The sequence below is a fragment of the Carcharodon carcharias genome, chromosome 2 (genome assembly GCF_017639515.1).
Source record: "Carcharodon carcharias isolate sCarCar2 chromosome 2, sCarCar2.pri, whole genome shotgun sequence".
Lineage (NCBI taxonomy): Eukaryota > Metazoa > Chordata > Chondrichthyes > Lamniformes > Lamnidae > Carcharodon > Carcharodon carcharias.
In genome coordinates, this window is record NC_054468.1 from 94,779,583 (window position 1) to 94,799,606 (window position 20,024).

General features: G+C 43.9%; 1 protein-coding gene across 1 annotated transcript in view; it reads left to right on the forward strand.

Annotated features, from left to right (window-relative positions):
* Nucleotides 1-3,934: 3,934 nt before the first annotated feature.
* The window catches only part of ing5a (inhibitor of growth family, member 5a), a 30,354-nt gene continuing 14,264 nt past the window's right edge, over nucleotides 3,935-20,024 (forward strand). Inside the window, exons 1-5 of the mRNA XM_041179785.1 lie at nucleotides 3,935-4,002; nucleotides 5,297-5,368; nucleotides 6,103-6,269; nucleotides 7,159-7,270; nucleotides 9,753-9,846. Of these exons, the coding sequence (XP_041035719.1) occupies nucleotides 3,966-4,002; nucleotides 5,297-5,368; nucleotides 6,103-6,269; nucleotides 7,159-7,270; nucleotides 9,753-9,846 (482 nt within the window). The 5' untranslated portion in view covers nucleotides 3,935-3,965. The remainder of the gene's footprint in view (nucleotides 4,003-5,296; nucleotides 5,369-6,102; nucleotides 6,270-7,158; nucleotides 7,271-9,752; nucleotides 9,847-20,024) is intronic.

The window sequence follows — 20,024 nt, forward strand, 5'->3', positions numbered from 1 at the left end:
GAGGGGATTTCATTACTGTCAACTCCTGTCATTTGCAACCCCCTCTATCGTGAATTTGTTTACCCAAGCCAAATTGTAAGTACATTAAATCATTGTTTGCAGCCCCAAAACTTCACTCATCTGCGATTTAGATTGTTAAACTCTCACCTTTCCCAAGTCTTTCTATGTAGAAAGTGTGCACTGCGCATATGCCATCTCTACGCATGTGTATGTTCCCCATTCACAAATTCACCCTTCATGAGATTTCATAGGAATAGAACACCTGTGAACAATAGAAGTTGACTGTATAGGTTTTGTGCTGCATGGCTGATTTCACAACCATTATCACAGTGGGGTGTCTGTAAGTTCAGTTTAATTGACACCTCCAAGTGGTCATAAGTTTCTAATGTGGGGCTGTGAATACAAGTGCTTATTGTTACAATGGTTAAGTGGTTGAAGGAATTTAAATGTAGTGAATGTGTTTTTATCAATCAGTGTTTTTTTTAAGAAAATGAATTCATCAATAAACACATAACTTCATTTGATTTCCTCTCAGCATGGGTCCTGAGGTCTGCCCATGGTGAATACTGGTTAAGTTGGTATAGGGTGTAAGGGCAATGGGTGGAGGACAGGGTTGGCATGAGTTGGCATAGGGGCTATAAAGAGCCAGAGGATGGCTGGGGGGCATGGGTTAGCATGGAGTGAATGAGGGGCCATGGAGGGTGGGTGAGGAGCATGAGTTGGCATGGATGGGCATGGGGAGTGTGTAGGCAGCGAGGGCATGAGGACTGTTTTGTGTTTTATTGTTTTATTTGCAGCTGGGACAAAGAGCCGGATACCAAGGCAGACCTTTCACCCAACCTGCCTCTGCACCTGGCAGCTCTTGTGCTGCCTCCCAAATGTTTCTGGGGGCGGTGTGGCTGACTCTCATTCACTCACACCGCCTCCGTTGGAATGAAAATCTGAACGTCTTGCGCAGTTTTTCAGGAGTCCGGTTTGCGGAGCCGGGAATTCTCCCGACTCAGAAGCGAAAATTTAGACCAGTGTCCATTTTTGTCTGATTACAACCCTGTGAAGTGCCTTGGGATCTTTTAGAAATGCTATACAAATGGAAATTGTTTATGTTGTCTGATCTGCTGAGTGTTTTCCAGCATTTTTTGTTTTTGTTGCACATTTTCAGCATCCCCAGTATTTTACTTTTGTTTGAATACATGCTGCTGTGCTGAACTGCCGCTTGTACCAGCATGCAAAGGAGCAATTGAGTTGACTCCAAAGAGACTAAGAATGAAAAATCAGTCATGAGTTTGGGGGAAGAACTTGCTACTTCTTCTTTTCCTCACACCCTCCGCTGATTCAAGAGTCCTCTCTTTGAGGAGAGTCAGTGGCCTTGGATAAGGCATGAAAACACACTGCTTCCTGCTAATGGGGTGTCACCCTGCAGTTAGTAGAAAGCATGCATTGGAATGAAGAATCTGAGAGATGTGTTTTATGTTATGAGTGCCTAGCTCTGCTGGCTCCTGAGAGTCTAGAAAAATGCAGCATGTTAGGTATTTGCTGATTGCCACATTTAATGGGTCACAGGGCATGGTGAACAACTTGGTAGTTAATGCAGACTGCTCATGGGCACACTTGTATATTTGGAAAGTATGTGCCAGTGCATTCTGTCTGTAATACTCAGAGGGTAGCACTACTTGGCTGAGGGGAATGGTAAGTGCTTGTAGACTGAACCATCACTGTGTCACTACATCCATAGGGATAGGCAAGAAGAAAGTACTCCATCCTGAGTAAAAGTATCAAGGTAGGTTAGCCAACTATGTCAGCTGTGGACAAACATGGCACAAGCACATGCTTCTAAAATGCTGCACCTGATATTTAAAGATTAATGTTGTGGCACAAAAATCAGAAACTGTATATATATTGGAGAGGGGAAAAAGGCTGTTTCACTAAGAGTCAAGAACTATCCAGTTGGAACAATGAAAAGTCAGCTTGCTTTCCAATTGATGTGGAAAGGCTGTGCACTGGGAGGATGGATGGTTGTTGGCTGGGAGTCATATAATGAAATTCCAGGAATGCAGCCAATCAGCGTTGGTGTCACTACATGTAAACTGGGCATTGGGATGTAACTCTCTGTTCCAAAAACTTGCAGTTATATAGCACCTTTAAGGTAAATCAACTTTGCAAGATGCTTCACAAATAGTAATAAAGGTACAGGAAGCAGAGACAAGGTGCAGTGACGAAATGTCAGAATTGAAGGAACTAGTGTTTGGGAGGGGTTCTAGGTTGGAGGAGGTTGCAGTGATGGGGTGGATCAAGGTCACTGGGGTCCAGAATTTAAAGATGAGGGTAAGAATTTAAGTTTAACACTTTGGGGACGAAGAGATAACGTAGGTCAACAAGAACAGGGGTGATGGTTGAGTGGAATTCTTCATGATACTCTTGTTGCACTTTCCAACTCAACATGCCACTCTTCTTCCTCTGCAACCTCTGGTAAACTGACTCCCTTTCCCCACCCCCCATTAAACCTGACCCTCTTCCTACATCAATCCCAAAGCACCAGTGCTGAATTCTACCCTCTTCTCATTTTCCCTCATTCCTTCAACATTATTCTTCCGTACATACAGTTGCTACCACAAGTGATTCTGGCTCTGTGTACTGTAGGCAGGAATTGCCAATCTGGGGCACATTAACACGGGCCTATGGGGCCTGAGCCAAATCCAGAGCCAGCAGGCTCCGTCCAATAAGCAGCTGCCTATTACAAGCCTAGGTGCTCAGCCTCTCTGTCCTAATCCCACTGGAACAAACCCTGCCAATGACTGAGTCCCAGCAACATAGTGCAGAAGCTCAGTTTGGGATAGGTTTCAATGAATGGGTTGAGGGGGTGGAGGGAAATGTCCTTGGTCCCCAGAATTTTCAATTTGGTTCTGTCCCCACTTACAGTATCACCCCTTGCAAAACATGGTCACCAAACCAAAGGAAATATTGGGTGATGTGGGAGATGAGTGGGGGAATGGAGGTGATCAAAACCTTCAACAAAGCTTTGTTTTCTTATTTGTTAAGGGGATGAAGGCGTCACTGTCGAGGCCACCATTTATTGACCATCCCTTACTGCCCTTATGAAGGTGGTAAGCTGCTTTCTTGAACCAAGTACCCTACTATGCCATTTCAGAGGACAGCTAAGAGTCTACCATATTGTCATGGGCTAGACTAGGTAAGGATGGCAGATTTGGCATGGTGTGCCTTTGTCATTTCCGATCTCTAGGTCCTTGTCAGGTTGTTTGTTTGTTTTTATTCTTTTTCAACTTTTCTGTAGGGGTTTGATACAACTGAGTGGCTTGCTTGGCCATTTCAGAGGGCAGAGAAGAGTCAACCTGTGGTTCTGGACTGGAGTCACATCCAGGCCAGACTGGGTAAGGACAGCAGGTTTCCTTCTCTAGGGGGCATTATGAAGCAGATGGGTTTGTACGACAATCTGGTAATTAGATGGTCACCATCTAAGAACATTTTAGTCTGGGTTTACCTAATTAACTGAATTTAAATTCTCCCAGGGTGGCATGATTAGATTTGAATTCCTGTCTTGGGAATCATATAGTTCAGGTCTCTGAATTATCCCAGAGGGAAAAAAACAATTCAAAACAGTCAAATCCCAGTAAAAATCAGTAATACTGTTGTTCCATTTTAAGGTGTACAAGACCATTTCGGCTAGGTTTTACTGGTGCCCTTCATTTCCAAGTGTTATTGTTTTTTCCTTTATTCCAGTTAAATAACAAATACTATTAAATAAATAATAAATACTTATGTATCTGTTTAAGGAGGTTGGGCCTATTGTTATTTAATTATAAAGTGCTCAGTTACGACTCTAGCACTGGTGAATTTGGGATGCGGATTATACCCATTCCTGCAGCAAGGCCTTGAAATCGGGCGGAGTTGCCATGGCAGCGGTTCGGCGGCGCGCATGCTCGGTACGGGTGGGTTGAAAGGATGACAAGATGGCGACCGCGATGTACCTGGAGCATTACCTGGATAGTAAGTACGACGGGCGGGGCTGACGGCCCAATGCCGGACTGGAGGGGACTGGGCCTGTGCTCCGCCCTTCCGGGTGAGCCGCTCTATCCCCCGGGGAATGGGCTGTGACGGAGCCGCCCGGCCGCCAGCCTGCTTTCCCGGGGGAAGAGGGAGAGTGCGACCCCTGTACTCAGCACATGCACAGCGGGCCCTGCTCCTTAGGAATTGCAGTCAAAGCCCGCGGGGGCGGCGGTGGGGGGTAGTGGTGGTTCTGTTAGTTTGTGGAAACGGGGCGAGGGAATTCGGGAGTTTCCGATTCTGCACACCGTCATTGCGCATGCGCACAAGGTTTACCTTTTCCCGCCACCAGCAGACTGCAAATATGTAAACAACTAGGAGTTTGTAATAATAGGTATTGTATATAGACAGTGATTTGTAACAGAGAGTGGTAATGGGTAGTGATCTGCAACGGTAAGTGGTAACGGATAGTGTTCTGTAACAGCGAGTGGTAACGGGTAGTGATCTGTAACTGAGTGGTAACGGATAGTGATCTGTAACTGAGTGGTAACGGGTAGTGATCTGTAACTGCGAGCGGTAATGGGTAGTGATTTATAACAGCGAGCGGTAACGGGTAGTGATCTGTAACAGCGAGCGGTAACGGGTAGTGATCTGTAACAGCGAGCGGTATCGGGTAGTGATCTGTAACGGTAAGCGGTAACGGATAGTGATCTGTAACAGCGAGCAGTAACGGATAGTGATCTGTAACAGCGAGCGGTATCGGGTAGTGATCTGTAACGGTAAGCGGTAACAGATAGTGATCTGTAACGGTAGGCATTACGGGCGGTGATCTGCAATGATGGGCGTTACGAGCGGTGATCTGCAACAGTGGGCGTTACAGACAGTGATCTGCCGTGGTGAGCGCAACGGATGGTGATTTGTAACAGTGTTGCCGTTTGTGACATATCATGTCCTGTTGATTGGTCAGAGAATATAGGCAAAACATAAAAATCCTGTGTTTACATAATACCTCTCAAAACGCTTCATGTTCAGTGAACTATTTTGTTGTGTGGTGATTCTTATGTAAGTGGATGCAACAATCTGTTGCACACAGCAAGATTTCAAAATCAGCAGTGAGCTGAATGACCAATTTGTACAATGAAAAAATAGTTAAAATGTAATCATGAGTGTGGAGAATTTGCCAAGGAAGTGTTCAATTCAAAATGTACCCATTTCCTGGAATGACAGTTAAGAATCTTGAATTTGAGCATGTGCCTCCAGTGAAAATGAAAACTTAAGCTATTGTGTGTTCTGACAGGTATTGAAAATCTTCCCTGTGAACTTCAGCGGATCTTCCATCTGATGCGGGACCTGGACCAGAGAACTGAAGGTGCATACAGCGCAACTGGGGAATATATGGCAAGCCTAGTCTTGGGGGTTTTGGGTTTCATGGTGCTGTGCAGCAGTGGATCACATCATAGTGAGCTCTCAGATTTTGGCATTGAGATGTGAAAATGTATCTGAGTTTCGGTTGGAGCTCGCAATGGGCATTTGGACTCTGAACATGCATAACTGAATTTTCCTGAAAATTGCAGTTGCAGTTCAGAAAAGCATTTTCCAATATTTTTAATTCAAATGGTCACCAGCAAATGCTTTTTTCAACTTCTTAAAGTAAGAAAAATAAGCAGGGTGTTGGAATGTTTTCCAATAGAAGTGTAGTTGTCACTTTGAGTTGCCCCTGGTGTTCTTCTGTAGCTGCCATTGAGTTTAATCCCATTTTCCTTACTAGTTGCTTCCTGTATTCTTTCATATTCCTTGATTTTTTTACATAACCAAGCAACCCCTTTTTAAATGTACTTGTGCAGTCTGCTTATATGATTATACTAAACCTATATCTTCGTTACTGTCTCTCTGACCAATGGCAATAATCCAAAATTATTTACCGTCATAACCCTTGATGATTTTGAAGCCCTCTAGCATATCTAACCGTGGTCCTGTACAAGTTTAACATCTCCTTTGCTTTTGTACTCTTTGCCTCTTGATCCAAAACCAAGATTCATACAGAGTAAGAGGGTGCAATATGTATTCTTGTACCAGTCTAATTGCATTGCTTACTGTTTGCAGATAAAAAAGTAGAGATTGACAAATTGGCAACTGAATATATCTCAAACGTGAAGGACCTGTCTCCAGATCAACGTGTTGATCAACTGAAGAAGATTCAGCTTGCCTACAATAAATGCAGAGAATACAGCGATGACAAAGTGCAATTAGCAATGGAGACGTATGAAATGGTGGGTGATCTGTTAGTCTACAGGGGAACCAATGGTTAATTCATTTTTGGGATTGGGATAAAAATGCAGCAGTTTTCCACAAAATGTCATTCAGTGGTATGTATATGCTCTGTGCAAGAAATGGGCCTGATTGTTGATATCTTTTTACCACTGTGTGTGAGATTCTCCAATAATCTAAGAATTGTTCTAAAATACCAATGGTCTATATATAACAATTATCCAGAGTCACTGCAAAGATTACATTAAAGTGCATTAAAAAGCAGTTTTCTTGGTGCAATCCAAATGAACCAAAACATATGTTATGCACTAAATTGGTATAAGTAGCTCAAACTGATGTTATCAAACTGCCTGTTGGGAGAATAGCACACTAAGAAGACTGGATCCCTGAGGAACGAGAAAATTGGAAATTCTGTAAATTATGTCTGGACGTAGAGATCTTGTTACTTTTTTTCTGACCAGCAAGTATTTCACTTTTCTATCTTCCTGCATTTACCTCATCTGTTGTGCTTCTAGCACCATTTTGAAATATCACAATTTCAGAGGTGACATGGAAAGGTAATAAAAATGATACTTAATATGTTCTGCATATTGAAAGTGTGATATCATTTCCAATTTACTGAAGCTGCTAAAGGAGCATTTAAAGTGGAACTGCATTGCTGTGTGTTCAAAGATCCCTGATCTCCATTACTGGCATTACCTTCTCATATAGTAGCATGTTGAGCATATAATTATCTGTTGGGATAGGTACCTGAGTGATAGAAATATGTGATATTTCACCTCCCTGTCGCAGGTTGTTTGGACTGTCTCCTTTTCACTGCCTCTCTTCACACAATGTGAGCATTCAAGTTACTTTGCACTGTGTTGGAAATTATTTGTGTGCTTATGGCAGGTTGATAAACACATCAGACGGCTGGATGCTGAACTGGCCAGATTTGAAGCTGATCTGAAGGAAAAGTTGGAATCAAGCGATTATGACAGCTCAGGAGGGAGAGGCAATAAGAGTAAGTAATGGTGTTAATTCTTTTAATGCAGAAAATAATTCTGAAATGGAGAACTGTGATATTCAGTAGAAATTACATAGCAACAGAAGTAGACCATTTAGCCTCTCAGGCCTGTTCCACCATTCAGTGAGATTACGGCTGATCTGTTACCCACCTTAAAACCTTTGCCTAATAAACATCTACCCGTCTCGGTTTGGGGGATCTTTAATTCTTTTTAAAATTGGATTTGCTAACTGACTCAACATTCAAAGGCCATGCACTTTTTTTTTTCTATTGAGCGCACAGGTTCCAAGCAAATGTCAGAAATATGAAGCTGCAAGAAACATCCTTGCAAGAAAGGATGAACACCTGCCTTTGTTCATCTCATCTTTTTCTTTAAAGTTATATTATACAACCACATATTAGTCTTGAATAATGCTGATGAAGCTAGCTGAACTGCATACTTCAAATAGCACAGAAGGGTATCCATTTACTGTCTCTCTCAATTGGAAGAGAACCTGCTGCAATGGGATGGATAAAAATTTATTGATTTGATATTCAGGTTAATGGTCCTGATGCTGACTTCTCCAGATACTCTCTTCTGCTTCCCTCTCTCATGTTCAGTATTACTCAATAAAGGAACTGCACTTGTGGCTCTGTTAACAGAAATGGAAATCTAGGTTAGTTTGCTAACTCGGATTTGAACGGGCACACACTGATTTTTGAGAGTGCAGGATCGAAACAGGTGCCAGAAACTTGAAATTACCAGGGATTTCTGGTTGGCTCATGCAACTTATTTGGACTCTTGCTTCAAGAAACGAAGCTGTGTCTAGGGGCAAAGATAAAACACTGTGGATGTGAAAACCTTAAAATAAAAACAGAAACTGCTGGAAATACTCTGCAGATAAGGCAGCATCTGAGGAGAAAGAAACAGTTAACGTTTCAGGTTGACATCCTCTCATCAGGTTTTAAGCAAGTGAAAGGAGGGGAAGATGAAAAAGAAGACCTAAAAGGAAAGCCTGTGATAGCGTGGAATAAAGGAGAGATTAAATGGTAAAAGGATGGTGGTGCAAGGCCAAAGGTAATGGTGGTAATAGAATAAGTAAAGATGAGGAAATGTGGAGAGAAGAGGGATGAACAGCTGCTGACCAAAAGCAAAGAATGAGAAAAACAAGACTGTAAAAATAAAACCAACAAAGAAACAGGAAACGAAATGGGGGCAGAGCTTATGATTTTAAATTGTTAAACTCAATATTGAGTCCAGAAGGCTGCAAAGTGTCCAGTCTATGAATGAGGTGCTGTTCCTCAAGTTTTCATTGAGCTTCATTAGCACAGTGCAGGAGGCTGAGGACAGAGAGGTCAGCTTGGAAACAAGGTGGAGAATTAAGATGACAGATGACCAGCAGCTCAGGGTCATGCTTGTGGATTGATAAGTGGTGTTTTGCAAAGCAGTCATTTAATCTGTGTTTGGTCACCCAAATGTAGAGCAGACTGCATTGTGTTCAGTGAATACTGTAAACTAAATTGAAAGAAGGTCATGTGAATTATTTATCACCTGGAAGGAGTGTTTGAGGATTTGGAGAGTCAGAAGGGTAGAGGCAAAAGGGCAGGTTTGCATCTCCTACACTTGCATGGAAAAGATTCTGTAGGAAGGGGAAAAGTGTTGGAGAGGTTTGAGGAGTCGGCCGAGGTGTTGTGGAGGGAACAGTCCCGTCAGAATACTGGAAAAAGAGAGGAGAGGGGAAGATGTGTTTGGTGGTGGCAGCATGCTGGAGGTGGTAGAAATGGCAGAGGATGACTTGTTGAATACGGAGGCTGGTGGGGTGAAAGGTGAGGACAAGAGGAACCCTATCATGGTCCTGGGAGAAAGGGGAAGGGATGAGAGCAGAATATATGGGATAGAGACAGTTGAGGCCCGGTCAACCATGATGCAGCCTTCCATAACAGCGCTTCCGATATGCTTTCCTTTTTGCTCAACCAAGAATTTCCCTCCCTCCCTACTGCACCCCCCACCTCCTGCACTGTGGTAGATAAGTCCTTTGTTTTTTTTTAACTTGTACCATTACCACTACCTTTGCCGTTGCACCACCAACCCTTTTGTCATTTAATCTCTCATCTTCCACCCTATCACACACCTTCTCATTTATTATTTTTCTAACGCTCCCCACCTTTCACTTGCCTAAATCCTTTGACCTTTCAAGGTAGAAACGTTATCACTCTGAAACATTTACTGTTTTTCCCTCCACAGATGTTGCTTGACCTGCTGAGTATCTTCAGCATTTTCTGTTTTTATTGTGTCCAGGGAAAACTCCTCCTTTTGCTATACATGTGAAATAGAAAATACCCATTCTTTAAGACAAGGCAGTAGACAAAAAGCTGGCAACAGGAGAAAAAGATGAATTGAAACTCAAAATGCTAAAACTAACTGAAAAGTAGAACTACCCATACACTCTAGTTACTGTGCATCTAAAGTGCCTCCCTTTTTCTTTTCTGCCTTTTTTAGAGAGCAGAGGCCAGAAAGACAAGAGGGGGTCTCGGGGTCGTGGCAGACGTGCATCTGATGATGATATACCAAAGAAAAAGAAGCAGAAAGCAGGGTATGATGGATGTTTGACTTATGAACAGCACTGTTGATTTTTTTTCCATTATAACACTTCTTTCCCCTCTTTCCACCCCCCTCCCAACCCTCACTGCCATTCCATAATATCAGTGTAGTTACCAGCAGCTGCAAGTTCACTATGAAATATTGGGTTTTACGAGGTGATGTTCATCATTTTATATTTTCCACACTCTGAAGTATAGATTTGTTCAATGGAAGCCATGTGCTGTGTGTGTTAGCTTAATGTTTTGACTCCACACTGGAACATACTTGGCCTTCAATCAGCTTGTAGGAAGCAGCATCCCTTATCAGGAGGAGTAAGATACTGATGTTGATCTTCTGACAAACAGCATGCCTAATAAAGAGTATTAAGTTTACTTGGCATTGCTTAACTGGATCACAGTCTGAATGAACTGATCCCGCTTCTTTGTGGCCTTGAAGGCCAAGCTCTTGCAACAAAATTTGGAATGAGCCGAGGTGGAGGTTGTTATAGGATTTCTCGTAATTTAGGCCATGCCATATGGTCCCTGGACTGATGTGTCTAAACTAATGTCCAAAGTGGACGAAACTGCTAAACACTTGGCTGTAGTTTGAGCCGCCTCACTCCAGGTAATGTCCTAACGCAGTGAAGTTGTAACCCATAGCATCAGTCTTGATTGTCAATCCATGCTGTCAGGCTCATTGGGCAGACAAAGCTACTAGTAGGATTTGGAACTGATCTAATGGCCCATTATTAAGTTCATTGACAACTGGAGTTCCACCCTTCCATTTCCAAATTCTTTTTCCACCTCGCAATATACTTTATGTGGCTCTGGGTAGCCAGTGCTTACTTCAGGACTCTTGTTTGTGGCTGCAGAGGATGCCACCTAACCCCCCCTAATTATAAAATAATCTAGCAATACCACATTTCTATTCTGTTCTTTCTACACATACCCCACCACACCCACCTCACTTCACCTTGGACAGTCTTCTGAGCCATGTTGTCTTGGTCTGCATTGTGGCTGTCCTTCCTTCAGTCTTTCTCCTTGTGCTACACAGTGAAATGCTGCCTTGATGTCACCTCTCCCTTGAGTTCAGAGGTAGCAAGTACATTATAGCTGTTGGACATGATCAGTGCCTGCAGCTCATCCTTCTCAACCTGCCCGGAATCCCCATTATCCGGTTCCTTGACAGTTACACCATTGCCGACTGTCTTTTTCTCCAGGAGGTGATTGTTTTATCCAGGGCACAATCAAGAAATTCCTCTTACATGATAACTTGCACTCCAGGTCACTAGCTGAGATGGAGTGACTGAAGGCAGAAACATTTTCTACAGATGTGAGAATCTGGGACAGACTTGTTGTCCACACACTCCAGCGCACTCCAGTCCTGACACATTATCTGCCCTGCCATCACTAGTCATTTTAAATTTTATTTATTTATCGATAACCTGAATCAAATGTAAGTAGACTGCTTTTTAAATAGCAAGTAATTTTTTTTTAATGCGCTTACTATGACATGTTGCTTACTTTGAGAATTGCAAAAGCCCTGAAAATCTGCTGGTGTTTGTGCTAGCAGGTTCCTTCTGTCATTGTTCTGCGCTGACTGGTGCTTCTCCCTCATTCCACTCCTTTCTAAATGTGGCCAGCTCCTCTCTCAGTGCTCAGTTGGAGCTAGGCTCACTTTTGTAATTCTTTCGTAGTATATGAGCAAGGCCAGCATTTGTTGCACATCCCTAATTGCACTTGAAAGTTGGTGGTTAGGGGCCTTCTTGAACTGCTGCTGTCAAACTGGTACTCCCATAATGCTGTTAGGAAGAGAGTTCCAGGACTTTGATGCAGAGACAGTAAAGCAAGCACGATATAGCTCCAAATCAGGATTCTTTGTGGCTTGGACGAGAACTTGTAGGTGGTGGTGCTTCCATGCAGCTACTGCCCTTGTCCTTCTAGGTGAATGAGGTCACGGTTTTGGAAGGTACTTCTGGAGGAGCCTTGGCAAGTTGCTGCAGTGCATCTTGTATATGACGCTCACTGCTGCCACTGTGCATCGCTGGCAGAGGTAGTGAATGTTTACGGTGGTGGATGGAGTGCTGATCAAAAAGATTGATTTGTCCTGGTTTGTGTCAAACTTCTTGTGTTGTTGGAGCGGCATTCATCCAGACAAGTGGAGAGTATTCCATCACACACCTGGTTGATGGTGGACATGCTTTGGGGAGTCAGGAGGTGAGTTAGTTGCCACAGAATTACCAGCCTCTGACCTCTTCTAGCTTACAGTATTTATAAAGCTAGTCCAGTAAAATTTCTGGTCTGTGGTAACCTTCATGATGTTGATGGTGTGGATTCAATGATGGTAATGCCGTTGAATGTCAAGGGGAGATGGTTAGATTCTCTCTTGTTGAGATGGTTATTGCCTGGCACTTGTTTAGCACAAATGTCACTTGCCACTTATCAGCCCAAGCCTGAATGTTGTCTAGGTCTTGTGCATGTGGACATGAACTGTTTCAGTATCTGAGGAATTGTAAATGGGACTGAACACTGTGCAATCATCAGCGAACATCCCCACTTCTGAAGTAATGATGGAGGGAAGATCATTGATGAAGATGTTTGGGTCCAGGACTCTATCCTGCGGGACTCCTGCAATGATGTTCTGGGGCTGAGCTGATTGGCCTCCAACAACCACAACCATCTTCTTTTGTGTTAAGTATAACTCCAATCAGCGGAGAACTTTTCCCTTGATTCCCATGGACTGCAATTTTTCTTGGGCTCCTTGATGCCATCTTCTGTCAGATGTTTCCTTGATGTCAAGGGCAATCACTCTCATCTCTGGAGTTCAGCTCTTTGGTCCATGTTTGGACCAAGGCTGTAATGAGGTCAGGAGCAGAGTGGCCCCAGTGGAACCCAAACTGAGCTTTGGTCAGCCAATTATTGTTGTGTAATTGTTGCTTGTTGGCACTGTAGATGACACCTTCCATCACTTTGCTGATGAACAAGAGTAGACTGATAGGGTCATAATTAGCCAGGCTGGATTATCCTGCTTTTTGTGGACAGAACATACCTGAGCAATTTTCCACGTTGGTAGTGTAGCTGTGCTGAAACAGCTTGGCTGTTCTAGAGCACGTCTTCACAGGTTTTGCTGTGTCCTTCAGCCGTTTCTTGACATCGCATGGACTGAATTGAATTGGTTGAAGACTGACATCTGTGATAGTGGAGACTTCCGGATGAGGCCAAGTTCGATAATCTACTTGACGCTTCTGGCTGAAGATGGGTTGCAAATACCTCAGCCTTGTCTTTTGCGCTGATGTATTGGGCTCGGTCATCATTGAGGCTGGGGATATTGGTGAAACCTTTTCCTTTGGTTAGTTGTTTTAATTGTCCACCACCATTCACAACTGGATGTGGCAGGACTGAAGTACTTTGGGTTTTGGGATCACTTAGATTTGTCTTACCACGTGCTGCTCATGTTGTTTGACATGCATGTGGCCCTGTGTTGTAGCTTCATCAGGTTGACACCTCATTTTTAGGTATGCCTGGTGCTGCTTCTGGCTATGCCCTCCTGCGTTCCTCATTCAGCAAGTGTTGACCTCCTGGCTTAATGGTAATGATGGAGTGGGGGATATGCTGGGCCATGAAGTTACAGATTGTGGCTGAATACCATTCTGCTGCTGCTGATGACCCACAACACCTCATGGATGCCCAGTTTTGATCGGTCAGATATGTCCAAAACGGGCCAGCTTGGATTTGTCCTTTTTGTGGACAGGGCATATCTGGCTAATTTTCCAAATTGTCGAGTGGATACCAGTATTGTAACTGTACTGGAACAGCTTGGCTAGGGGCACGGTTAGCACTGGAGCATAAACCTTCAGTACTGTTGACAGGATATTGTGTTTCATTTCCAAACTTTTCCTGTCCCCAAACTGATTTACAATATTTCAGAATGTTGTATACCTAGTCGGGGTATGGGTATTACTTATGGGTCCTCATTTGAAGTGGCATTCTGCTTTGCTTCCCCAATACATGTCTATTCGGTGAGCTCTCTTCAGTTGATCGTGCTTTGGCAATGGTCTGAATTACCTCAGCCTGTATGGGCTGACCAAACTACAGCTCTGGATTTCAGGTGATGGGCCTCGGATTGTAATGTCTCCCTTAGGAGTTCCCCTACACCAGCGCTTTGCCAGCTGATGAACAGACAATTCAAAATACTGCGGATGCTGGAAACCTGAAACAAAAACAAAAATTGCTGGAAAAACTCAGCAGGTCTGACAGCATCTGTGGAGAGGAACACAGAATTAACATTTCGAGTCTGTAAGACTCTTCATCAGAACCAATTCCATGTTTGGTTGGGGATAGGGGGAAGATCAACAAGATGCTGGGACTCAGTGTAAGTGAAATACAATAAATCTGTTTGGCATAACTACTATGACAACTTGTATTGATATAGTGCCTTTAACCTAGCCAATCATACCAAGGTGTTTAACAAGAAATCTATCAGTAAAAATTTTGACACGGAGCCATAGAAGGAGATATATTAGGAGAGTTGATCAAAAACTTGGTCAAAGGAGTAGATTTTAATAACAACTGTTGTTGGACCTGGGATATTTCCTGACATTGATGCAGGGCAAATCTTTGATTATATGATATGACAGTGGAGCTAATCTGTTAGGAAATGGATGTCCTTACTCATAATTTTATAAGTTATTCCACATGATTATGGGTTCAAAGAGATGTATTGGCTTTCATAGGAATTAAACATACAAAATTGTTACAATCAATTCCACAAATACTTAAGATTACAGTTTTAATTGATAGGTTACAGTCCTTGAGTTTGAGGGGATCGGCCAGCCTATCCTCAGCAATTTAAGTATGTATTTTAATACTCTTCATACCTTTAAATTTTTCTGAGTGAGAACTTGTCAATCAAATCTTTCAATGGGTTGAGATATCATTTGTCATGTGCAGAAGTATCTTTGAAGGAGTTACTCCTGAGGGGGACAGCTGCTGAGCTTAAAAACACTGAACCCTTATCAGCTAAAGGTTCTGTTTGGTAAACAAAACTGACTTTTCCAGCCTTCTAACAGAAACATAACAGATAAAAGTTGAGAATTAACCGTGTACAAACAAGGCATTTATTAAAAACAAAAAACTGCAGATGTTGGAAATCCAAAACAAAAACAGAAATACCTGGAAAAACTCAGCAGGTCTGGCAGCATCGGCGGAGAAGAGCAAAGTTGACATTTCGAGTCCTTATGACCCTTCAACAGAACTAAGTAGAAATAGGAAAGGGGTGAAATATAGGAACAAAAAAACTGCGGATGCTGGAAATCCAAAACAAAAACAGAATTACCTGGAAAAACTCAGCAGGCCTGGCAGCATCGGCGGAGAAGAAAAGAGTTGACGTTTCGAGTCCTCATGACCCTTCGACAGAACTTGAGTTCGAGTCCAAGGGTCATGAGGACTCGAAACGTCAACTCTTTTCTTCTCCGCCGGTGCTGCCAGACCTGCTGAGTTTTTCCAGGTAATTCTGTTTTTGTTAAGGGGTGAAATATAAGCTGGTTTGGGGGGGGGGGGGGGGTTGTTGGGATAATCAAGCAGTGATAGGAGGAGATAGCCAAAAGATGTCACAGACAAAAGAACAAAGAGCTGTTGAAGGTGGTGATATTATCTAAAAGAATGTACTAATTAAGATTGGAGAGCAGGACAAGCAAGGTAACTCTGGTGGGGGTGGGGTGAAATAAACCATGGATTACATTTAAAAATAATGGAAATAGGTGGTAAAAGAAAAATCTATATAAATTACTGAAAGAAACAAAAGGGAGGGGGAAGAAACGGAAAGAGGGTGGGAATGGAGGAGGGTGTTCAAGATCTAAAGTTGTTGAACTCAATATTCAGTCTGGAAGGCTGTAAAGTGCCTAGTCAGAAGATGAGGTGCTGTTCCTCAAGTTTGCATTGAGCTTCACTGGAACAATGCAGCAAGCCAAGGACAGACATGTGGGCAAGAGAGCAGGTTGGATTGTTAAAATGGCAAACAGCAGGGAGGTCTGGGTCATGCTTGTGGACAGACTGAAGGTGTTCTGCAAAGTGGTCACCCAGTCTGTGTTTGGTCTCTCCAATGTAGAGGAAACTGCATTGGGAGCAACGAATGCAGTAGACCAAGTTGGGGGAAATGCAAGTGAAATGCTGCTTCACTTGAAAGGAGTGTTTGGGCCCTTGGACGGTGAGAAGAGAGGAAGTGAAGGGGCAGGTGTTGCATATTTTGTGTTTGCATGGGGAGGTGCCATAGGTGGAGGTTGAGGAGTAGGGGGTGATGGAGGAGTGGACCAGGCTGTCACGGAGGGAACGATCCCTACAGAATGCCGCTGGGGGGGTGAAAGGAAGATGTGTTTGGTGGTGGCATCATGCTGGAGTTGGTGGAAATGGTGGAGGATGATCCTTTAAATGCGGAGGCTGGTGGGGTGATAAGTGAGGACAGGGGGGACCCTATCATGTTTCTGGGAGGGAGGAGAAGGCGTGAGGGCGGATGCGCGGGAGATGGGCCGGACACGGTTGAGGCACCTGTCAACTACCGTGGGTGGAAAACCTTGTTTAAGGAAGAAGGAGGACATGTTTTTGAAGGTAGCATCATCAGAACAGATGCGACGGAGGCGAAGGAACTGAGAGAATGGGATGGAGTCCTTACAGGAAGCGGGGTGTGAGGAGCTGTACTTGAGGAAGCTGTGGGAGTCGGTAGGCTTGTAATAGATATTGGTAGACAGTTTATCACCAGAGATTGAGACAGAGAGGTCAAGGAAGGGAAGTGAAGTGTCAGAGATGGACCATGTGAAAATGATGGAGGGGTGGAGATTGGAAGCAAAATTAATAAATTTTTCCAGGTCCCGAAGAGAGCATGAAGCAGCACCGAAGTAATCATCGATGTATCGGAGAAAGAGTTGTGGGAGGGGGCCGGAGTAGGACTGGAACAAGGAATGTTCCACGTACCCAATAAGGAGACAGGCATAGCTGGGGCCCATGCGGGTACCCATGATCACACCTCTTATTTGGAAGAAGTGAGAGGAGTTGAAGGAGAAATTGTTCAGTGTGAGAACAAGTTCAGCCAGACGGAGGAGAGTAGTGTTGGATGGGGATACTCCATGTGTCTCCATTGCCAGCCACCAGCTGTATTATTTTACGTTGCCATCCTAAGTGAGGCACAATGTGTAGGAGAAGGCCAACTAAAGGAACAATATAATAAAAGCAAAGTATTGTGGGTGCTGGAGATCCAAAATAGGTCCTGGAAAAACTCAGGTCTGACAGCATCTGCGGCGAGAGAAACAAAGTCAGTGTTTCCAGTCAAATATGACTCTTTTTCTTTGGAACTGAAGAGTTAGAAATGTAATGGGCTTTATCTTATTGAGAAAAGGGTGGAGGGTCAGGTAGAGCAAAAGAGGTGATTATGGATAGGTTAGAGGGTGTGGGAACTTAAATGACAAAGATGCCATGGAATAAAAGGCAATGGGAGAGGTAATGGTAGTAGTAAGGAAACAAAGCATTGATCCAGAGTAGGTGTTAATAGCAGAATAAGGGTCAGTGCTGTCTGAAAGCAAAAGTGTGAAATCAAGATACAGACTGATGTGAAGATAATCTACAGAACATTCGTGAAAGTGTTCAACCTATGCCACCTTCAATCCAAAACCAAAACCACTCCAACCTGAGTCATAAAGCTTCAGTATGCAGATAAGGCTTATGTGCACTCACTTAGAAACTGAACTGCAGATCATTGTCGACTGCTTCTTCAAATTATGTGAGAAAATGGACCTTTCAGTAAACATACAGAAACACTAAGGTCTTCACTTTCCACCCCACCAGCCTCTGTATTCAAAGGGTTAACCTCCGCTATTTCTGCCAACTCAAGCATGATGCCACCACCAAACACATCTTCCCCTCCCCTATCAGCATTCCAAAGGGACCGTTCCCTTCATGACACCTAGGTCCACTCCTCTATCTTCCCCAACACCTCATCCCCTTCCCATGCAATCGCAAGGGGGGAAAAGTCAAAATGGAGGACAGAGTTCATGGTTTGAACTTGTTGAACTCAATGTTGTGTCCAGAAGAATGTAAAGTGCCTGTAGCTTGTGTTGGGCTTCACTGGAGCATTGTAGCAGGCCAAGGCGAGAAATGTGGACATGAGAGCAAGGTGGTGAATTGAAATGACAAATGACTAGAAAGTCAGGGTCATGCTTGCAGACTGAGTGAAGGTGTTCTGCAAAGCGGTCACCCAGTCAGCATTTGGTCTCCCCAAATGTAGAGGAGAGCGCATTGTGAACAGCAAATACAGTATGCTAAACTGAAAAAAGTACAAGCAAATCACTGCTTCACCCAGAAGTAATGTTTGGAACCTTGGGTGGTGAGAAGGGAGGAGCTGAAGGGGCAGGTTTTAGTTAGGTAGGTCAGGTGTTTCTCACGTGTCGATGCAGACTCGTAGGACCGCTTCTGTACTGTGTGATTCTGTGGCCTCTTGCGATTGCATGGGAAGGGGATGAGGTGTTGGGGAAGATAGAGGAGTGGACCTAGGTGTCATGAAGGGAACGGTCCCTTTGGAATGCTGATAGGGGAGGGGAAGATGTGTTTGGTGGTGGCATCATGCTTGAGTTGGCAGAAATAGCGGAGGTTAACCCTTTGAATACAGAGGCTGGTGGGGTGGAAAGTGAAGACCTTAGTGTTTCTGTATGTTTACTGAAAGGTCCATTTTCTCACATAATTTGAAGAAGCAGTCGACAATGATCTGCAGTTCAGTTTCTAAGTGAGTGCACATAAGCCTTATCTGCATACTGAAGCTTTATGACTCAGGTTGGAGTGGTTTTGGTTTTGGATTGAAGGTGGCATAGGTTGAACACTTTCACGAATGTTCTGTAGATTATCTTCACATCTGTGGTTAATTTGCAGAGGGTGAGATGCAGTATTGCAGCAAGAAAAATGGAGAAGAGAAATTGGTGCAATGACGCAGCCTTGTTTGACCCCATTTTTCAATGAGATAGGATTTGTGGGAGTTCAATCAGTGAAGAATAGTTTGCATGTTATCGTGGATTTTTAAAAAGTCATTCTCAGGATGTGGGCTTCGCTGGCTGGGTCAGCATTTATTGCACATCCCTAGTTGCCCTTGAGAAGGCAGTGGTGAGCTGCCTTCTTGAACCGCAGCAGTCCATGTGGTGTAGGTACACCCACAGTGCTGTTAGGAAGGGAGTTCCAGGATTTTGACCCGGCAACAGTGAAGGAACGGCGATATGTTCCCAAGTCAGGATGGTGTGTGGTGGCGTCCAGTGCTGGTGTTCCCATCTATTTGCTGCCCTTGTCCTTCTAGATGGTCGTGGGTTTGGAAGGTGCTGTTTAAGGAGCCTTGGTGAATTCCTGCAGTGCACCTTATAGATGGTACACATTGCTGCTACCGTGCATTGGTGGTGGAGGGAGTGAATGTTTGAACATTCTGTCTGGGACACTATCTCTAAGGTATGATTCCGTGAGGATGACTATGTCAGGCTGTTGCTAAATAGTCTGTGAGACAGCTCTCCCAATTTTGGCACTAGCCCCCAGATGTTAGTAAGGAGCTCTTCGCAGGGTCGACAGGGCTGAGATGACCATTATCATTTCCGGTTCCTAGGTTAATGCTGGGTGGTCTGTCTGGTTTCATTCCTTTTATGTGACTTTGTAGCAGTTTGTTACAACTGAGTGGTTTGAAAGGCCATTTCAGAGGGGATTTAAGAGTCAACCACATTGCTGGGGTCTGGATTCACATGTAGGCCAGACCAGGTAAGGATGATGGATTTCCTTCCCTGAAGGACATTAGTGAACCAGGTTGGTTTTTACAACAATCAACAATGGTTCCATGGTTATCGTTGGACTTTTAATTCCAGATTTTTATTGAATTCAAACTTCTTCATGTGCCGTGATGGGATTCAAACCCGGGTCCCCAGACCATTACCCTGGGTCTCTGGATTACCACTACGCCATCGCCTCCCCCACAAAGTACACGAAGGATGGTGACAAATTTCTTTGGGCAGCCAAATTTGAGGAGGATATCCCATAAGCCTTGGCACTTGACAGTGTCAAAGGCTTTCATGAGGTCAAAACAGGCCATCTACAGTGGTTAGTGCTGCTCTTTACATTTTTCTTGGATTTTCGGTGCAATGAAGATCACAGCTGTAATGACTCTTGATGGGCGAAACTGCAC